This window comes from Gallus gallus, chromosome 21 (genome assembly GCF_016699485.2).
Source record: "Gallus gallus isolate bGalGal1 chromosome 21, bGalGal1.mat.broiler.GRCg7b, whole genome shotgun sequence".
Classification (NCBI taxonomy): Eukaryota; Metazoa; Chordata; class Aves; order Galliformes; family Phasianidae; genus Gallus; species Gallus gallus.
Window position 1 is genome coordinate 2,943,295 of NC_052552.1, and position 16,240 is coordinate 2,959,534.

Consider the following 16,240-nt stretch of genomic DNA (forward strand, 5'->3'; position numbering starts at 1 on the left):
GCTGAGCTCCTTGGCTGAATCTTCCCAAGTCTCTGCTCCTTTCTGACACAGAATGCCCTTGTTGACATCTATCAGCTACAAGGATTTGGTGTGGCTTTACTTTACTTCTCATCTTCCAGCGGAACAAAAGAACACATCCCTTTACTTGGGCAGCTATTGTCCCGGATCAAACAGGCACTGTTTGCTGAACACACTGCACTCACCCACCTGGAACAGCCATCCCTGCCAGCACCAGCAGCTTCCTTGTGCTTAGCACCTCTGCCTTCAGGAAGCATGTCCTGGTGCAGAGCTCTACCGGTCATAAAGGTGAGAGCTCTCTGTGTGCTCTGCCATGACGCACATGAAACCATTCCTGCAGGCAGCCAACATCCTGAAGCCATGGCAGAAATAACCCTGGGGGCCAAACTCAGCCCTACGTGACCCAGAAGCCCTCCCTGCATGGACCTACAAAGCACACAGCAGGCTGCCACCGGGATCCTTTCCGTTCTGCAGCACACAGTCAGCTTCCCAGCAGTGTGAGTGGCAGCTGCAGCTCTGCAGGGCTCTGTCTCCCCGTCCCCATCTGCCCCACTTCAGTCAGTGGGGGACAGCACTGCAGCTCCCTGTCCTTCTGGAGCTGTCTGCTCCTCCTGCTGCAAGCTGCAGGCTGTTATCTGCTCACAGCCAGCTCCTCTAGCAGCAGGCTGAAGGCTGCAGGGCAGCGTGGGTCACACCTGCCTCCCAGCTGCCAAACGCCTTTCCTGACCTCTCAGTCCCTCCTCCGGCTTCTCCAGATTAGAAGGCAGAAGCTTGCAGCAAAGAGACACCAAGGAACAGATAACTAAGCGAACGGGCAGTGCAGAGCTGGCCTGCATCAGCCCGTGCTGGGATGCTCCATTGACAGCACTGCACCACACAGCAGCACCTGTGCTGAGTCAGGAGCAGCCTTGACACGCTCGGAACCCTCTGCTTTTCCATTCTTCTCTCCTGTTCTTTTTCTCTCCCTGCAGCACTTGATGAGCTGCATCAGTGCACTGCCTTTCCTCCCAAGGAAGGAAAACCTTCCATTCCCCAAACCTTTTCCTTCTGCTTTTTCCACCTGCCCTGATTTGTTTCACTTCTCCTCCTTCCTGACCGACCCATCCCATTCCAAACCCATTCCAAACCTGACCAACCCACCCCATTCCACCGCTTCCCAATAAGACCACAACCACACTGCTTACAGTCAGCCCTGCCTGCAAGGCTCTGTGCCAGGGCTGGACTCACAGGGAAGGCCCACGTGTGGGTCTGATGGCACCATACCATGCACAAGAGACACTCCTGGCCTAAACTGCACTCTTAACAGGTTAGTGCCCATGCAGAGCTGCATGGCTGCATGCTGGTAGCACACACTGCCTCTTATCTATTCCTCACTCCCCGTCTGCAGCTGAGCCGCCGCAGCTCGCTGCCACCAGCAGGAGAGCAGAGTGCAAGGAATGGGCTGCAACCCCGTGCTCATATCCCACAACCTGGCATGCTCACCTAGAACACGCTTCAGCTAATTATTCGAGGAGTAATATAACCATGTAAACAAATTCTACCTTAAAAAGGCAATTTTAAAGAAAGGGAGCTGCAAACAAAGGCTGAAAGGCAGTGCTAACTTCAAAGCTTGAAAGGGACGGGAGAAAAGCACCTGGCAGCACGAGGAGAGATCCTAATCTCCCCTCTCAGGACAATTCCCCTACCTCGAGCTTTGGGTTCTCTGCAGGCAGAACGCCTTGTACCCAATTACATGTCTTTATCCAGGGCAAGACTGACAGCAATTCCACGGTGGCTAAAGCCAAGGCATCCAGGCATCCTCTGGCAGCTGGGAAAGGAAGATCAAAGCCAAGCCCGTGACAGGTAAATTAGGATGGCAGCTCTCACAGCTGCCTGACTTCACGGAGCACGGAGACCACAGGTCCCACGTCCTGCCATGGGTTGGGGAGGACCAGCACAACTGCTGGGGACTGAGCTCTGCGCATCACTGAGACCCTTCTGCCACTGTCTGGGTAGGAGAGGGCTGAACGAAGGCAGCAAGCAGGCAGAGGGAGCACAGGAAGCGTGTGTGCAGTCATAAAAACCAGAGCACTATTTCACGCCATGCATTTGAGGTTCAGAAACATTCATTTTTGAAGACAGGGGTTCTGATTTCCAGAGGTGTTTGCACCCTGAGCCGTGGCTGTGCTGAACTGCAGCATCGTTGCCCAGCTGGCTATTAATTAGGGCTCGTGTCAGCGCTTCCATTACAAACCTCTGCCTTTTAGGGGTTTATAACTCAGCCATAAAACTTTGCTCCAGGCTGAAATTTATCATGAAAGGGTCCGCCTGGAAGGAATCCATTCTTTCCTATTTTCGAGTCCCAAAAGCTTACGGCCACAAAACAGGGATTTCACTCTGAGGACCGGTGCACAAAAGCAGCCCTTCAGCTGTTTTTTACGGGAGCACTGGGTGAGATGTGCCTCCTAAACCGGCTCCGAGACGCCTCCTGATTGGGGTGGGGGTTTTATATGCTGAACGTTGTAAATTTTACGAATTACAGAGTTTTATGCTCCAGGGCCAAAGTGGGTGCTTACCTAAAGAGCAGTGAATCCCTCTGCCCCACCGGAGCATGACTCAGTTCATGTTTCCCACCATTCCCTCCCTGTTTCCTCCACTGAGCCACTTGGGGGAACCACGACTTAATTCCCACCCAGCACTCCATTAAGCAGAGATGGATGTGTCTCTCCAGGCACACAGGTATGACCTTCACACACCGCTGCTGCCTGCAGAACAGCCCACATCGTGCTCACGTGGGGATGTGTCAGTGAGTCAAACTGGCAGAGGCCATCGGTCCTTCAGCTCCTCTCTGCCCACCTCACCCTGGAGCAGAACGGAGGCAGAACTCAGCACTGCATGTGAAAGGCACATGATGGAGCTGGGAGTCACCTCTGATACTCCCTCCTCCTATCTCTGATGCCTACATCGGCCACAACGCTGAGACGAATGCCCTTCTGAAGCTGTTAAACAGTGTCTTCTAGAGTAAAACCTGCATTGGCTTATACATGCTGCAGCAGCAGCAGTTGGACTAATACTTTCCTACTGGTTTTTAATCTGCAACTGAACAGGAAGTTTAAACAAAGCACCAGAAACTGCTTCTAACACAAAGGAAAGTCCTCGGTGCTTCTTGCTCCTCGGTGCTTCTGCCCCCTGCTTCAAGCCTTTTGTGCAAAGCATCACTTTTGCAAACAAGATACACTCCCACGCCAGTAAGGACACACATACATCTGGGCCACCTCAGTCTCACATTCTTCCAAAAACACAGTACACACACAGTACTACAGTAAACACACATCAAAAACAGCACTGGGCTGTTTCTAATGGACAGAGCTGGCCATGCTCTGTGCAGTGCACCCCAGGGTACCACTGGCCTGCTTGTCCAGCAAGGCTCCTTGCTGGTTCACGGTCAACTGTTGGTTAACTGCTGGTCAACCATTGGTCAACCAGGACATCATTGACCTTATTGGCCACCAGGGCTCACTGATGGTTCACTGTCAACCATTGGTCAACTGTTGGTCAACCAGGACACCATTGGCCTTCTTGACCGCCAGGGCTCACTGCAGGCTCATGGTCAACTGCTGGACAACTGTTGGTCAACCACTGGTCAACTGCTGGTCAACCAGGACACCAACGGCCTTCTTGGCCAGCAGGGCTCGCTGCTGACTCATGGTCAACTGTTTGTCAACCAAGGCCAATCAATTCTCTCTTTCAAAAGAGGCAGTTTTCCCCCCAGGAGAACTTTTCCCAAAACAAAAGAATAGATGGAAGGATATTTGGGAAGGGGAGAAAGAAAAAGAAGGAAGAAAAACCCCATAGGACCGACAATCAGAAACATTCATTTACATCTAACAGCATCCATATGCCAGTAACATACCATAAACACTTAGCCTACCATACAAAGAGGGTGCCCCAAAATGGTACCTGCAAGAGGTCTCTCGGAAGGAGATGTTTAAATCCCAGTGGGTGTGTATCCTGTCAACAAACAAACAGAGATGTCAATGGCACATGCTGAACACGGCATCCTTTGCCATCGTGACCCACCCTCTCCCCAGCTCTGCCCCTGTGCTGCAGGCACAGCCAGCCCCACGTGTCCCATGGGTCCCACTGTGCTGGCAGTGAGACCTGCATGGGGAAGGAGCCCCGCTGGTGCAGCAGGCTTCCCAACACGCCCAAGGGCTGCAAGGTGTTGTCCCAGCTAACGCAGGAAGAGCTAAGCACTGACATTTTAAGAAGAAAACCCAAACATCTCCGCACTGCACTCCCTCCTCCACGCCTGGCCTGGCTGTAAATAAATTATTAGCAATTTCCCACCTCGGAAATTAATTTCCCATACTCTGTCACTCTGCCTGCAGACAAGCAGGAACAGCAGATTCGAGATGAATAACATCCTCAATCAAGGCAGGGCAGCCACGGGTTGTGCTGGCTTTTCTCGCCCCCCCCCCCCCTTTTCTCCTCTTTCCAACCAGGCAGCATCCATGCCAGCCCCGGGGGCTCAGGCAGACGCCTGACCTGTGCTCTGCTGTCTTGGCATGCTACTGGGAGCACTGCTCCCCTGCCACCCCCAGCAGGGCCGTGACCCCCGCTGTCCCTCCCCGTCAGGGTGATTGATGAGCAGCCCCATAGGAAAAGCAGCAGCGTGAGCCGAGGGCGGCGGAATGAGCCTCGTGCAAGCCTGCCTGATTTGAATGTGCTCTGAACTGGGCCAGCAAGCACTTCAGCATGAGCAGTGAAGTCAATGGGACTTAAGCACTGCTCAGAAATCAGCTGAGAACAGCGCTTGGCATGGAAATAATTGCACATCCAGGGCTGTGAGTCCCCCCAACGCATGCCTGCCTTTGTGCTCACCCCACAGAGCAGCTCAGAAAGGAGTCCTGCTGATCTCTGAGCCGTTCTTACAGGGGTGAGTACTTCTTTTAGGGTTAGATTTTATAAGATATTAAGTTCCACCGATAGAGCTGTGCTCAGAACTGTATTTATTAGTTCCACATGTACCCAGGCTTCCCTATTCTTCAGATACAGTGGTTCAGAAAACCCACCCTGGCTTTCTGTCTCCCCAGCTTTTCATCTGCAAACAGAAACAGAACCCAAAGCTCCAAGCAAACTCCAGCTCCTCGTGGTTCTTATGGCCCAGGAGCACCAACCCTGCCCACACAACAGTGCTGTTGGTGGGGCTGATTTTGCTCTGCTCCCTGGATGACATGCACAAAACCCCCTGGGAATGGAGCCGGGGGACGCCGTGCCCCTCCTTTTCTGCCTATTAAGCATTGTTTGGTGCCCTGCAAAATGAATAAGTAAATAAATGGAGGAACAACCATCCGCAATGAGCCTCAGCACCAGCCTACTTCAAAGAGCAGGGACACTGCTTGGGAGTGCTGTAAGCAAGGGAGGGAAAGCCTCAGATCCACACCGGGGCAGCTATCAGCCGAGATGGATAATTAAACATCCATATTTAGACAAATGAATAGGTGAGAATGAAATTAAATCCTAATTACCTTTTTTTTGGGGGGGGGGGGGGGCAGGGATAGGGAGCAGAACCAAGCACTCCTTCCACGTCTCTCCGCCGTTATCACCAATTAGATTTCTGAGCCTAATGCACATTTTGCTTTAACGGCTTATTCATCCAATTGAAATCAAATTACTAATAATTTGCAGGCTATCAGCTGCACGAGCCTGTCCTTGGGTTGCATGGGGAACGGTGAGAGGGAGACAGTTCCTTATAAATTAATAACAGAAAAGAAGGGGGATAAAATGCACACCAGCCCCACGGCATGGCTAACTGCCCTCTACCTCCTCACCCACCCGGGGTCTCTGACATGGGGTGATCTGTTGCAAAGCTCAGCCCAGCAGCCCAGGGCCCCACGTGGAGCTGCTCATGGGCTCCACAGCTGTGTATGGGTCAGCACCTCAGCGAGGAGGTGTCAGGGCTGGGTCTGTGCAGAGGGTGAAGTCACTCATACATGCATGCAAAACAACCCCAAAGGGATGATGTAACAGGAAGGGCTGAGGCTACTCGAGGCATCGCCGGGATGAGAATCCAGCCCAGGAAAGCAAGTGACAGAGCTGGCAAAATAAGGGAGTGCAGCTGGGATAGTTTTTAATTCTCGAGTTGTTTTTTTTCACTTTTCGTTTTCCCTTCCCCATCATTCCCTTGGACCCCAGAGGACCCTGCAAGCTTCTTTGGCAGCAGTGAGGCCAAAGCAGTGAGCCATCCTGATGCTCAGCCCCTGCCCCAGGCCAGCCTGCTCCCATGGCCACGTGGCGAGCGCTGTGCAGCCACATCCCACCTCTCCCCTGCAGCTGTCCCTTCCTCCTCCCCTTTGCTCCAGGGCCAGCGCTGTGCTGGATGGAGCCTATCTGCATCATTCTGTTTTATAGCACAACTGGGGCTCTCTGCATGCAAGAGCAACCTCAAGATTCCAGCAAGACTGACACCTGGATTTGGGGTGTCTTGGCTACACTCCACCATGGAAGTGATGCTGTGAAGTGGGCATGGAGGGGATGGGTTGATGAGCTGATGGGTTGATTGGACTTGATGATCTTAGAGGCCTTTTCCATCCTTGCTGATTGGTAAGGCCAGCTGCAGGGAGCTACAGGCAGCGACCAGGAGCACTCATGGCTCAGGATTTTGTTTGCTCCCCACCTCACACTTCACCTCCTTTCCAGTCTCCCACCTCCTTGGGCAAGAAGGGACTTCTTCCCATTTCTTACTTCTTTTCCCACAGCATCCCTGAGAATGAGCCATTTTCCTGCTCTCCCTCCACAAATATATGGCCTCATTAGGACCACGACACGCTTCCTGGCACCCCGAACCAAGCCCAGCCTTCGCTTCCCAGATGGATCTTTAATTGAATATGGTGGCTGTTATTAAGCAGTGCATGGTTCAGAAAGAGGGGAGGGGGGAGGAAAGGGAAAGGAGAGGAAAAGCAAATGATGAGCTGTGGAGGAAGGAAGAAGGGGCTGCCTCCGTGTTGCCAATTATCACAAAATAGCCAGTGGAGGCTGTGAAAGAAACACAGCATCTCAGGAGGTCAAGTGAGAGGACAGCAGAAGCAGTTCTGCGTTCATTCCATGTCAACCTCACAGGCCTGAAGCACGTGGAGGAGCACGTTGGCCACTCAGTAACTTCCAGAGCCAGACAGGGAACCTCATCAAGCACTGGGACAGCCACAGGCAGAACGGCAACGCAGTGCTGCACGCAGTGAGGCTGGAAGAGAGCAGTGGAACCAGCACTGTGATCGAAGGAAAAAGGCTACTGCTCTGCAGCACTGCCCCAATAATCCTCAGAGCTTCTTCCCTCCGTGCTTACAGTCTGGGTATCAAGCTATGGTATCAAGCTCAGCAGATGCCTCTGGTTATATGAGACAAGATTTTAAGCCCTCTGTTTTCCAGACAGGCGGCATAACACCACGGCTACTTAACACACCCTGCAAAGCAGGCTAAGGAGGACTCAGAGGGTCTCACTACAAGATGAGAAACACTCACCTCTAAGCCTGGGTCACCTGGATTTCTAAGCAGATGAGCCAAGCTCCTTACGGTGCAAGACTCGGCTCCCTCGGCTTTATCACACATGTGCAAGGCAGCAAAGTGACACAGTTTTGCAAGGACTTGCTGGGAAATAAGCTGGCGTGCAGTGAAATGCATCAGCTCCAGGCATAGATAGCAGCTCTCTGCTCCTTCCTAGGCTGGGGCCCTGAGCACACAACGGAGCTGTGGGTGTCCCCATTCACTGCAGGGCAGTGGGACCAGAAGGCCTTTAATGGTCCCTTCCAACTCAACTCATTCTGTGGTTCTATGATAACAGAACACCCCACGGCAGCTCCTTCAGTGCTTATACCTCCTCTGAAGGCCACTGCCATAAGCTGGAGCCTAAGGGTCCACATAAGGGAGACTGGGATGAGGGATGAACCAACAGACTAAGCTCCTGGCCCCTCTTCTCACCCCTTGGAGCAGCACACAGCATCCCCTCACACCACAGCGAGAGGGGACAGTCAATATAAAGAAAACAGAAAAAAGGGGGGGGGGGGAAAGGCAGCAATGTGCAAAGCAATGATGCAACTGTTGTAAGAGCAGCTGCACACAGGGGTGCATGGGGGCCACTGCGGTATGGGACAACAACACAGCTTTGCTCGGGCCCCAACCCTGTCCTCCTGCTATCACAGTTTAACCTATTTCTCCCTCTCGGTGGGAGGCAATAAAGCCGCAGCCCAATCCATCGCAGCCAGGGAGCACACAACAGGTGAATTAGGGGCAGCAGCAGATGGGGGGCTGGCTGTGCAGGCCCAGCTGGCGTGTCTGCACGCTGTCTGCACCATCACTCCTTGCTGGGGCCAGCATGAGGCCTCCCAGGCAACGCACTGGGAGCCGCTGAGTGAGAAAAGCCAGCTCCTTCATTTGGCAAAATGAAAACCATAATTAAAGGAAGCGGATGGAGAAGGATGCTGTCCCAAACCTGAGAAGGAGGGCTCCCTCTGCACCCTCTCCCCCCGTGCACATGCACAGGGCAGACACATCCCTAAACACCTCTTATTTCCCAGTGCGAACCCCCAGCACTGCTGTCATTGATCACCCAGGCTTTAATTACAGGTGGGCTTTATGAGAAGTGCTGGCTGTTTGGTCTCCCTGCTTCCAAGCTGAATGTACTGGCATCTGCTGGAAGCCAAGGGGGGAAACAGCTCATCTCCTCGGGAGTGAGAAGCACATAAAACATAAGAAAAGCAATTACATGCCTTTGGTTTCCACTCCTCTGTTTTTATAGGGCTTGTCTTAGGATCTGAGTGATTTTATGCATCAGAGAAAGATGACAATCAAGATGAGTTGCAATGATATGCATGGGAGGCTGAGACACTGTGCCTTCAGCTATTTATTTCCCTGCAGCTACAGGTCTTCTAAACATCATATTTCTTCAGAGGGATGAGGGAACCCCAAATTTTGCAGCTGAATATTACTGGCACTAAGACTTTACATGAGAGCCCAAGTGACAGCCACCAGAAGGCAACTCAGAGCAATCCCTTCTCCTCCCCCTCTAAGGGGAACATATGGGGTACTGAGCGAGACGCAGCCCCAGCATCTCAGTGTTGAGGTGTCTGACTGCCTCCTGCAACCCCATTACACCTCCTTTTGCACTACAGAGGCACTCCTGGGACCAGGAGATGCTCTTTGACACTCATCATTAAGTACACGTAACACCCATCGTTGCTGCTACCTCCACCCAAAGCTTTGCTCACCAACAATAAACCACCCCGTTTCTACTGCATCAGAATTTCTGGGCAAATGAGAGCAAAAGGCAGGACTTCTGACCCATTCACTGCTGTGCACTGTCCATATGGCTCCTTGGTCATGCAGTTCATTGGCTCCTCAGGCACAGAGATGCAGAACAATGGATTGAGGACGCAACAAAAATCAGTCTGCAAACACAGATGCCTTCAGTGCAAACACAGGGCTCAGGATGCACAGCCCCCTACAGCCCTATTCACCCCAAAGAGGAGCGAGCAATCCCAAGAGAGGATCCCACTGCTCCTTCTGAAGCCCAACGGGACCCCACACTTGAATTTCAAGGCCTGGAGGTGACTCCAGTGGGCAGCCCACACAGCTGGTCGCCCACTGCCCACATTTCTGTGCCTTTGCTCTTGCAATGTCAACAAGACGCTGGAAAGTACCTTCTTTTCATGATATTGATATGGAGATCCTCTTCCTGCTTCACTTCGGGGTGCTGACCATTGCCCTTGTCACTCTCTTCGCTGTCGTCACTATGCGAGAAAATGGAGGTCAGCTCTTTCTTGGGGATCCTGGTTGGGGGCAGGGGGATCGTCCTCTTCTCTGCCAGGCGACCCCGGTTCTGGCACAGGGCAGAATCAGTTGGAATGGGAAACAATGGGAGAGAGAAAGAAGAAAAGAAGGATTTGGTTAGACAACCCATCACCAAGAAGCTCCTCTCCAATGGTCGCCCTGGAAGGCAATGAGTTAAGAGTCCAGATTCCAAACAGGTACAGAGGGTGCTGCCTGCCTGCAAAGACTTTCCAGCAGAGACACATCCACACCCTGCTCTTCCAGCTCTACCATTCAAGCCATGCAGTTCCAGCCTCTCCCCACCTCTTCGCCCCTACACTGTGTCTCAGCCATGCCAATAGGAAAGGAAGGTGGAATGGAGCACAGTTAAGGCTCCAGCCCCTCCCTATGGAGTATCTCCTACCCAATGCTGCCAACTATCACAGCACAACAGGTGAAAGGCAACCTCTGGCCACGGCACAGCAAAGACATGATCCCAATAATCCCTAATGCTTTTGCTTGCCTTCACAAGCCAGGTTTGTCTCCCATACAGCACACAGTTGGCGAGGATAAATCGAAGAGAAGCAGCATGTTTTTAAGCAAGGATTGGAACAAAATGAAGAAAGGTGCATGAAAAGGGTCAAGCAAATGCAACTCCGACCTCCCAGCCCAACCTGGTGAGATGGGATTGTGCTGGGAAAGCCAGGTGGGCTTTGCAGGGGGCAGCAGAGCAAGGCTCAGCCCATGTGCTTTGCATTAAGCAAACGAGGAACTTTCCACCAAGAAAAAATGCAAGCTTCTTGTTTACCTCCGTCAATAAATTTCCAGTGGTGGCCATTAAGAGGGAGCCCTAATCGTGGTGATAATTAGCTAAATCCATCTGGAAGGCATCAACCCAAGGAGGCACATGAGCCGTCCCATCCTGGTGCGCTTCCAAGCTGAGCACACAGCTGCATGAGAGCTGCAGGAGCCCAGCAAGAGGGGAAGCGAGCTGGCTTAGGGAGGGGAAAACTCACACGTAGGAGGAAAAATGCAATGCCAGGAGGGGAGGGCACTGCTGCCAGCAGGTCTCAGCCCGGGCTGGAGTGTGATGCATTATTCTGAAGCTGCAATTGGCATTGAAGTAACTGCCATCCGCTCTCTGCTGTGGCTTCACAGGATGAAGAGAACAGCACTGACTGGATACTCCAAATCCTTTTATGGCCATTACGGTGCCTCCGAGCAGTTACCAGGCCTCAGTGACTACCCAGGGACTCATCAACCCTAATGAGAGCATGAGTGCAGCAAGAGGGGAGGTGTGAAAGCAGGACACGCAGCCCCCCAAGCAGCAGCACCCTCCTCCAGATGCTCATCCGTTGCCTTCCTGAAATCCCTCCCCTTACACCTAATCATGCAGCAAACATACACACTCCAGTATAGAAATACACGTATATATGCATGTATCACATAGGCATTCCTACATTCAATACACATACAGACACCTGTGTAGGTATCAACCCACAACCAGCTGCTCCCCTTGAGCACAAACACACCAGCAGATGGACAACACAGCAGCCCCGTGTCCTTGCAGCCATGTGCACCCCAGCTCTCCGAATGCCTTTTCCAAAGCTGCATTTATTCTTGCCCTGAGGTTGGGGGGTATTTCATTTTACTGTCTACGTTCTCAGAAAATCACAACAGATGGAAGCAACCCTCTTAGGTTCACCTCCAGTGGATCAGCTGTGCTTTGGAGGTACCCAGCAGCAGATCCGCACGCCTGCATCGTGCTGCTGGAGCATCCTTGTCTACCACTTCATCTCAGAACCACGAGGATGTAAAATCACTACGAAAACACGAAGGAAAGCAGGACCTTATGAACCCAGAGCACTCACCGTGAGGTGTCATTTGTTCTGTGAGCACTGCGTGGCATGGCCTGCCCTGCATCTCATCACCCCAACCCTTTTTAATGACCCCCGCCAATAAACTATCAGTTATTCACACAGCTTTAAGAGCTTGCTGGGGGCCTCCCAAGGTGTTATGTCTGCCAGAATCCCCATTCCCAGCTTGCCTGGGCACTGCCAGACCCTGCAGGGAGCAGAGCAAGGAGATGAGCAGCCGCCGTCCCCATTGGGATGCTCCATCAGCATCCCAACCCCAATGCATGGGAATGCAAATGCTTCCGGAGTGTACACACAGATGCGGGGCTGTTTGCAGACAGCTCACGTGCCCGTGATTCAACCCTCTGCAAATGTCATTTCTATTGGATTAAAAATAACCAAAACAACGACAAACCACCAAAACAACTCAACTGCAGCAACAACAGCACGTGCTTTCCTTTGGAATGCATGGTCTGGGAGACACAGGGAGCAGGAGGGGCTGGGGGGGGGGGGGGGGGGATTGAAGGGAGGTTGGTGTGCTGCCAATGCTGGGAGCTGAGGAATGCTAAATCTATTCCATATGCGAAGGAAATCCTCAAGCCCAGACAGCATTTTCTCTCTTTTTTAATTGATAATAAAGATATGGAAAAGGAAAGGGGGAGGCTCCGAGAGCCTGGAATCTTTTTCTTTTACAAACAGCAACCCAACCAAATGGCTTTGATTAGGGAAATTACACACCCACGGAGCCCACACACCCCTCGTCAGAGAAATGGCAGCGTTCACATTTAGCTCTGGCTGAGATGAGCAAAAACAGCCAGGAAAGGGGCAGGTACCTGCCCAGCTAATCCTCTCCCCTGGGCCTTCATTAGAAACCTGTAGCCATCATCCTAAAAGCATATGGCATCCCATGGGTTGATGGCATCCCACAGGCATCCCATGGGCTGATGGCACTCAATGGGTTGATGGCTTCCCATGGGTTGATGGCCTCCCATGGGTTGATGGCATCCTACAAGCACATGGCACCCAATGGGCTGATGGCTTCCCATGGGCTGATGACAACCCATGAGTCGATGGCATCCTACAGGTGAATGGCACCCCATGGGCTGATCGCTTCCCATGGGTTGATGGCACCCCATGGGCTGATGCCATCCCATGAGTTGATGGCATCCCCTACAGGTGCGTGGCACCCCATGGGCTGATGGGACCCCACCTTTGCCGTTCCCCATCTCACAACCCATACACATGAGGAGCACCAAGGTCCAGGCCAGCCTTGGTTTTCAATCTCATGAAGAAGACATTAGAAAACCTTGATTCTACACCAGCTTTGCCCACAGCTTGTTGCACAGGTAAGTCAGTAAGTCACATCCCTGCGTGCCATGCTTCCCTTCCTACAGGAGTGTCACCTCCACGCTTTGATGAAGAGCACTGACATTTACAGGTGGAATGCATTAAGGACAAATGCATCCCTCTGAGCTTATTCTTCCTCTCCTTTTTGCTCAGCCACCATCTGCAGTGCAATACTTACACTGCTCAGCAGCCAAAAAGACAAGCAACCACCAGGCCATCGTTCCCCAGCAGCCAATCCCACCCTGCAACTTTGCAGAAGAGAGATCTGTTGTTTGGACAGACAATTCTCAATCTGGGCAGAGTACTTCTTTTTACATGGTTGTTTTCAATAGGTGAAAGTACACTCCTACTTTCTTCCTGGAGTATTTTCTTCACATACAAGCCTGGTGGTACCCTCTGTTAATCCATGTAGGTCATGTTGGCCCTTGCATTGATTGCAGGATAGCTGACCCAGCTCTGATGTCTGGGAGGCAGAGCAATGCTGGGCAATCACTGCATGGTGTTGGTCCATCCAACCACATGAGTTCTGCAATGCACAGCTCTGCTTCCTCTCCCAGCCACCGTGATCCCAAGCAACCCAACAACATCGTGCTCAGCATCCTGCTACAAGGGGCCATCAGAATGCTCTCTGTCCCTTGTATTGCTTACACTGTAAGGGTTGGGGACACAGAAGGATGTCTTGGTGGGACACACAACAGGGCTGTAGGTACTACTATGGCTGCAGGAAACACGTGCTTTAAACCAAAAGAAAGTTGCAGAGAAGAGCAGCTCTCCCTATCAATATTAACAACATTATTTCCCGAAGCCCTGAAGAAGCAGATGGACAAGATCTGTGAGCAGAAGGGAGTGTTTCCCATTTATTACCTCTGAGTGAGTTATAAAGCCTCGAGGATGATTTGTTAATAGACTCAGAGCTATGCTCTTCTGGAAGAGCCAACTGGAACTCACAGCCTTTGAAAGGAAATCGTCCAGGATAGGGAATCTATCAGCCCTCTGGAGCTACCCACTGTCAAATCCTCCTGGGAAGAGTGCTGAGGAGTGCTGTGCTCTTTGCTTTCTGTGCCTGTCCCACATCAAATAACTCTGCCCATCTTTCAGTCTGAGGTTGCAAAGACAGAAGCGGAGATTTGAAGCCAGGTCCTCAGGCAATGTAAGTCAGTATTAAGGGAGCCACAGCTAAGTGACACCAACTGAGGACGTGGTACACCGATGCTGTCTCCTGAATAAAAGCAAACTCGTGCATTTCCCCCTTTGGTTCCTTCCTTCCTCGCTCTTCCACTCTGGTGAAGAGACAAGGAACAAAAGGGCACAGATGCATTCAGACGCTCCTCACACCTCCCTGCTCTGCTGCTGGGCTGGAGAAGGACGAGAGAACAAAACCATGTCCACCATTCCCCCAGGAATTAACGTTTGGTATCAGGTCTGAGAGAACACAGCCTTTCCCAGCAAGGCTGAAACAATCCAGCAAGAGGAACGGAGCTGTGGTTTGTGTGCTGAAAGCAATTCTTGGAGATCCCAGAGGTTTCCAAGTGTGCTCAGACAGAAGGAGACAGACACAAGCTTTGCTCAGGAGAACAAGGACTGACACTGCACCTTCCCAGCAGTGGGTGGGCTGGGGTTGGGGATCTGCAAGGTCTGTTCTAACCTTCCCACCTGGAGTGCCTGCACTTTACCTTCTGGTTTCCCAGCAGAAGGTGCTCTGTGCTGTTGCTTTGTTTCTGTTTGGTCTCTTTTTGCCTTTCCTTCACCCTTCCCCTCCCCCCCCCCCGTGCTGCCAACACCACCTCTGCAGCCACCGCTGCCACCCCCACTTCAGACCCCCCCCCCCACTGCACCGAGGGGACTTCCCAGCAAATCGCATTACTTTATTTGGTCAATTGCCCTACAGATTGATTTTCCTGTACAAATAATGAACATTTATGGTTATTTTCCCCATAGACTGCTTTATTTGCCGTGGAACAAAGGGCTGATTTCCTGCAGGTTTTGAGACCCGAACACACGACCTGCAGTTACGGTGACCCCAGGCTGATGGACAGGCTTCTCTCCTATGCTCTGCAGCAACACAGCCTGGCCCTGTGCTGCTGGGATGCCAGCAGGGAGGAGAGGCAGGGCAGTGGGGCAGGGAGAACAGCCAGCGCTGTTCCCATTCCCACTAATGAGGATGCGACTTACGAGACAGAGCCTCAAGCAAGTTCTGCAGGTCGCTCCCGCAGGTGTGGGAATGAATCAGGCTGGAGCAGGGTCCAAACGTTGAGTTACTCTGCTTGGACCACCACGGGTTATTTGCACATGGGGGGGGTTAACAGCCCGAGGGCTGCAGTGTGTGTGCTTAATGTAATGCAACATGGCTGGGGCTGCAGGGATAAAGCCTCTCAGCCCAGAGCAGAGCCAGCGGGGTGCGGGACCTGAGGGTGAGGGAAAGGCAATTACCTCACCTGGAGAAAGCCTGGACCTCCATTCCCCACTTGCAGTCCTCGAGGGGGGGTGGACCACAAAGTCTGACTTAAATCCAATAAAAAATTAACCAATTTTAAGCAACCACCAGACAGGCTTCCTCAGAGCCTTAATGGGGGGTGGAATTAATGAAAGGAGAGAGGCTGGGAGCACCAGGCACGAGGCGTACCATGCGCCCACATCCTGCTGTGCCAATCCCCTGCTGGCATCCCTTCCTGCCCCGTGGCCTTGCTAAGGGCTGGCGTGCCCTTGTGTCAGCACCCAGACAGCACCCTTAACATCCATGGTCAAGGACCATGCACTGATGTCACAGCCTGGGTTGCACACCTCCAGAAGCCCAGAGCTGAATGGGAGCAGGCAGCACAAGGAAAGGGAGTGCTGGCAGGGAGCGCTGGCAGGGCTGTGTTTTGAAGATCAACACAAAGAGAATATAAAAAGCCCCAACCCCGAGAGACAGGTAAATAATTCATCAGAAGGATAAAAACAAGAAGCTCGGAGGGAAAAGAAAAATAATAATAATAAAAAAAAAAGAAATACCAAAGGGTGGGTTTTTTGTGCTGGGGGGAAACTTTGGCTCCTGTGGGAGTGGAAACCAGGATCAAAATCAAAGCCAGGAGGAAGGTGGGTGCTTTGGGTGGTAAAGGTGGAACCCTCTGTCTTGGGGCTGGTACCAGCATCGCCTGGAGGTGGGAAGCAGTGGGCCACCACCAGGGCTGCCATGTGGCTGCCAGCACCCCAAGCATGGGGGGAGGCTCCGAGGAGGAATCACATCCCCACCCCAC

General features: G+C 52.3%; 1 protein-coding gene across 13 annotated transcripts in view; it reads right to left on the reverse strand.

The window, feature by feature from the left end:
• SAMD11 (sterile alpha motif domain containing 11) overlaps window positions 1-16,240 on the reverse strand; it is a 117,152-nt gene that overhangs the window by 31,942 nt on the left and 68,970 nt on the right. For 12 of the 13 annotated variants that reach the window (XM_046903140.1, NM_001030877.3, NM_001397689.1 and 9 more), the window contains 2 exons: window positions 9,693-9,871; window positions 3,958-4,008 (listed from right to left, as the gene is read on the reverse strand). In XM_046903140.1, the coding sequence (XP_046759096.1) occupies window positions 3,958-4,008; window positions 9,693-9,871 (230 nt within the window). The remainder of the gene's footprint in view (window positions 1-3,957; window positions 4,009-9,692; window positions 9,872-16,240) is intronic. The other variant, XM_046903138.1, reaches the window with a different exon arrangement.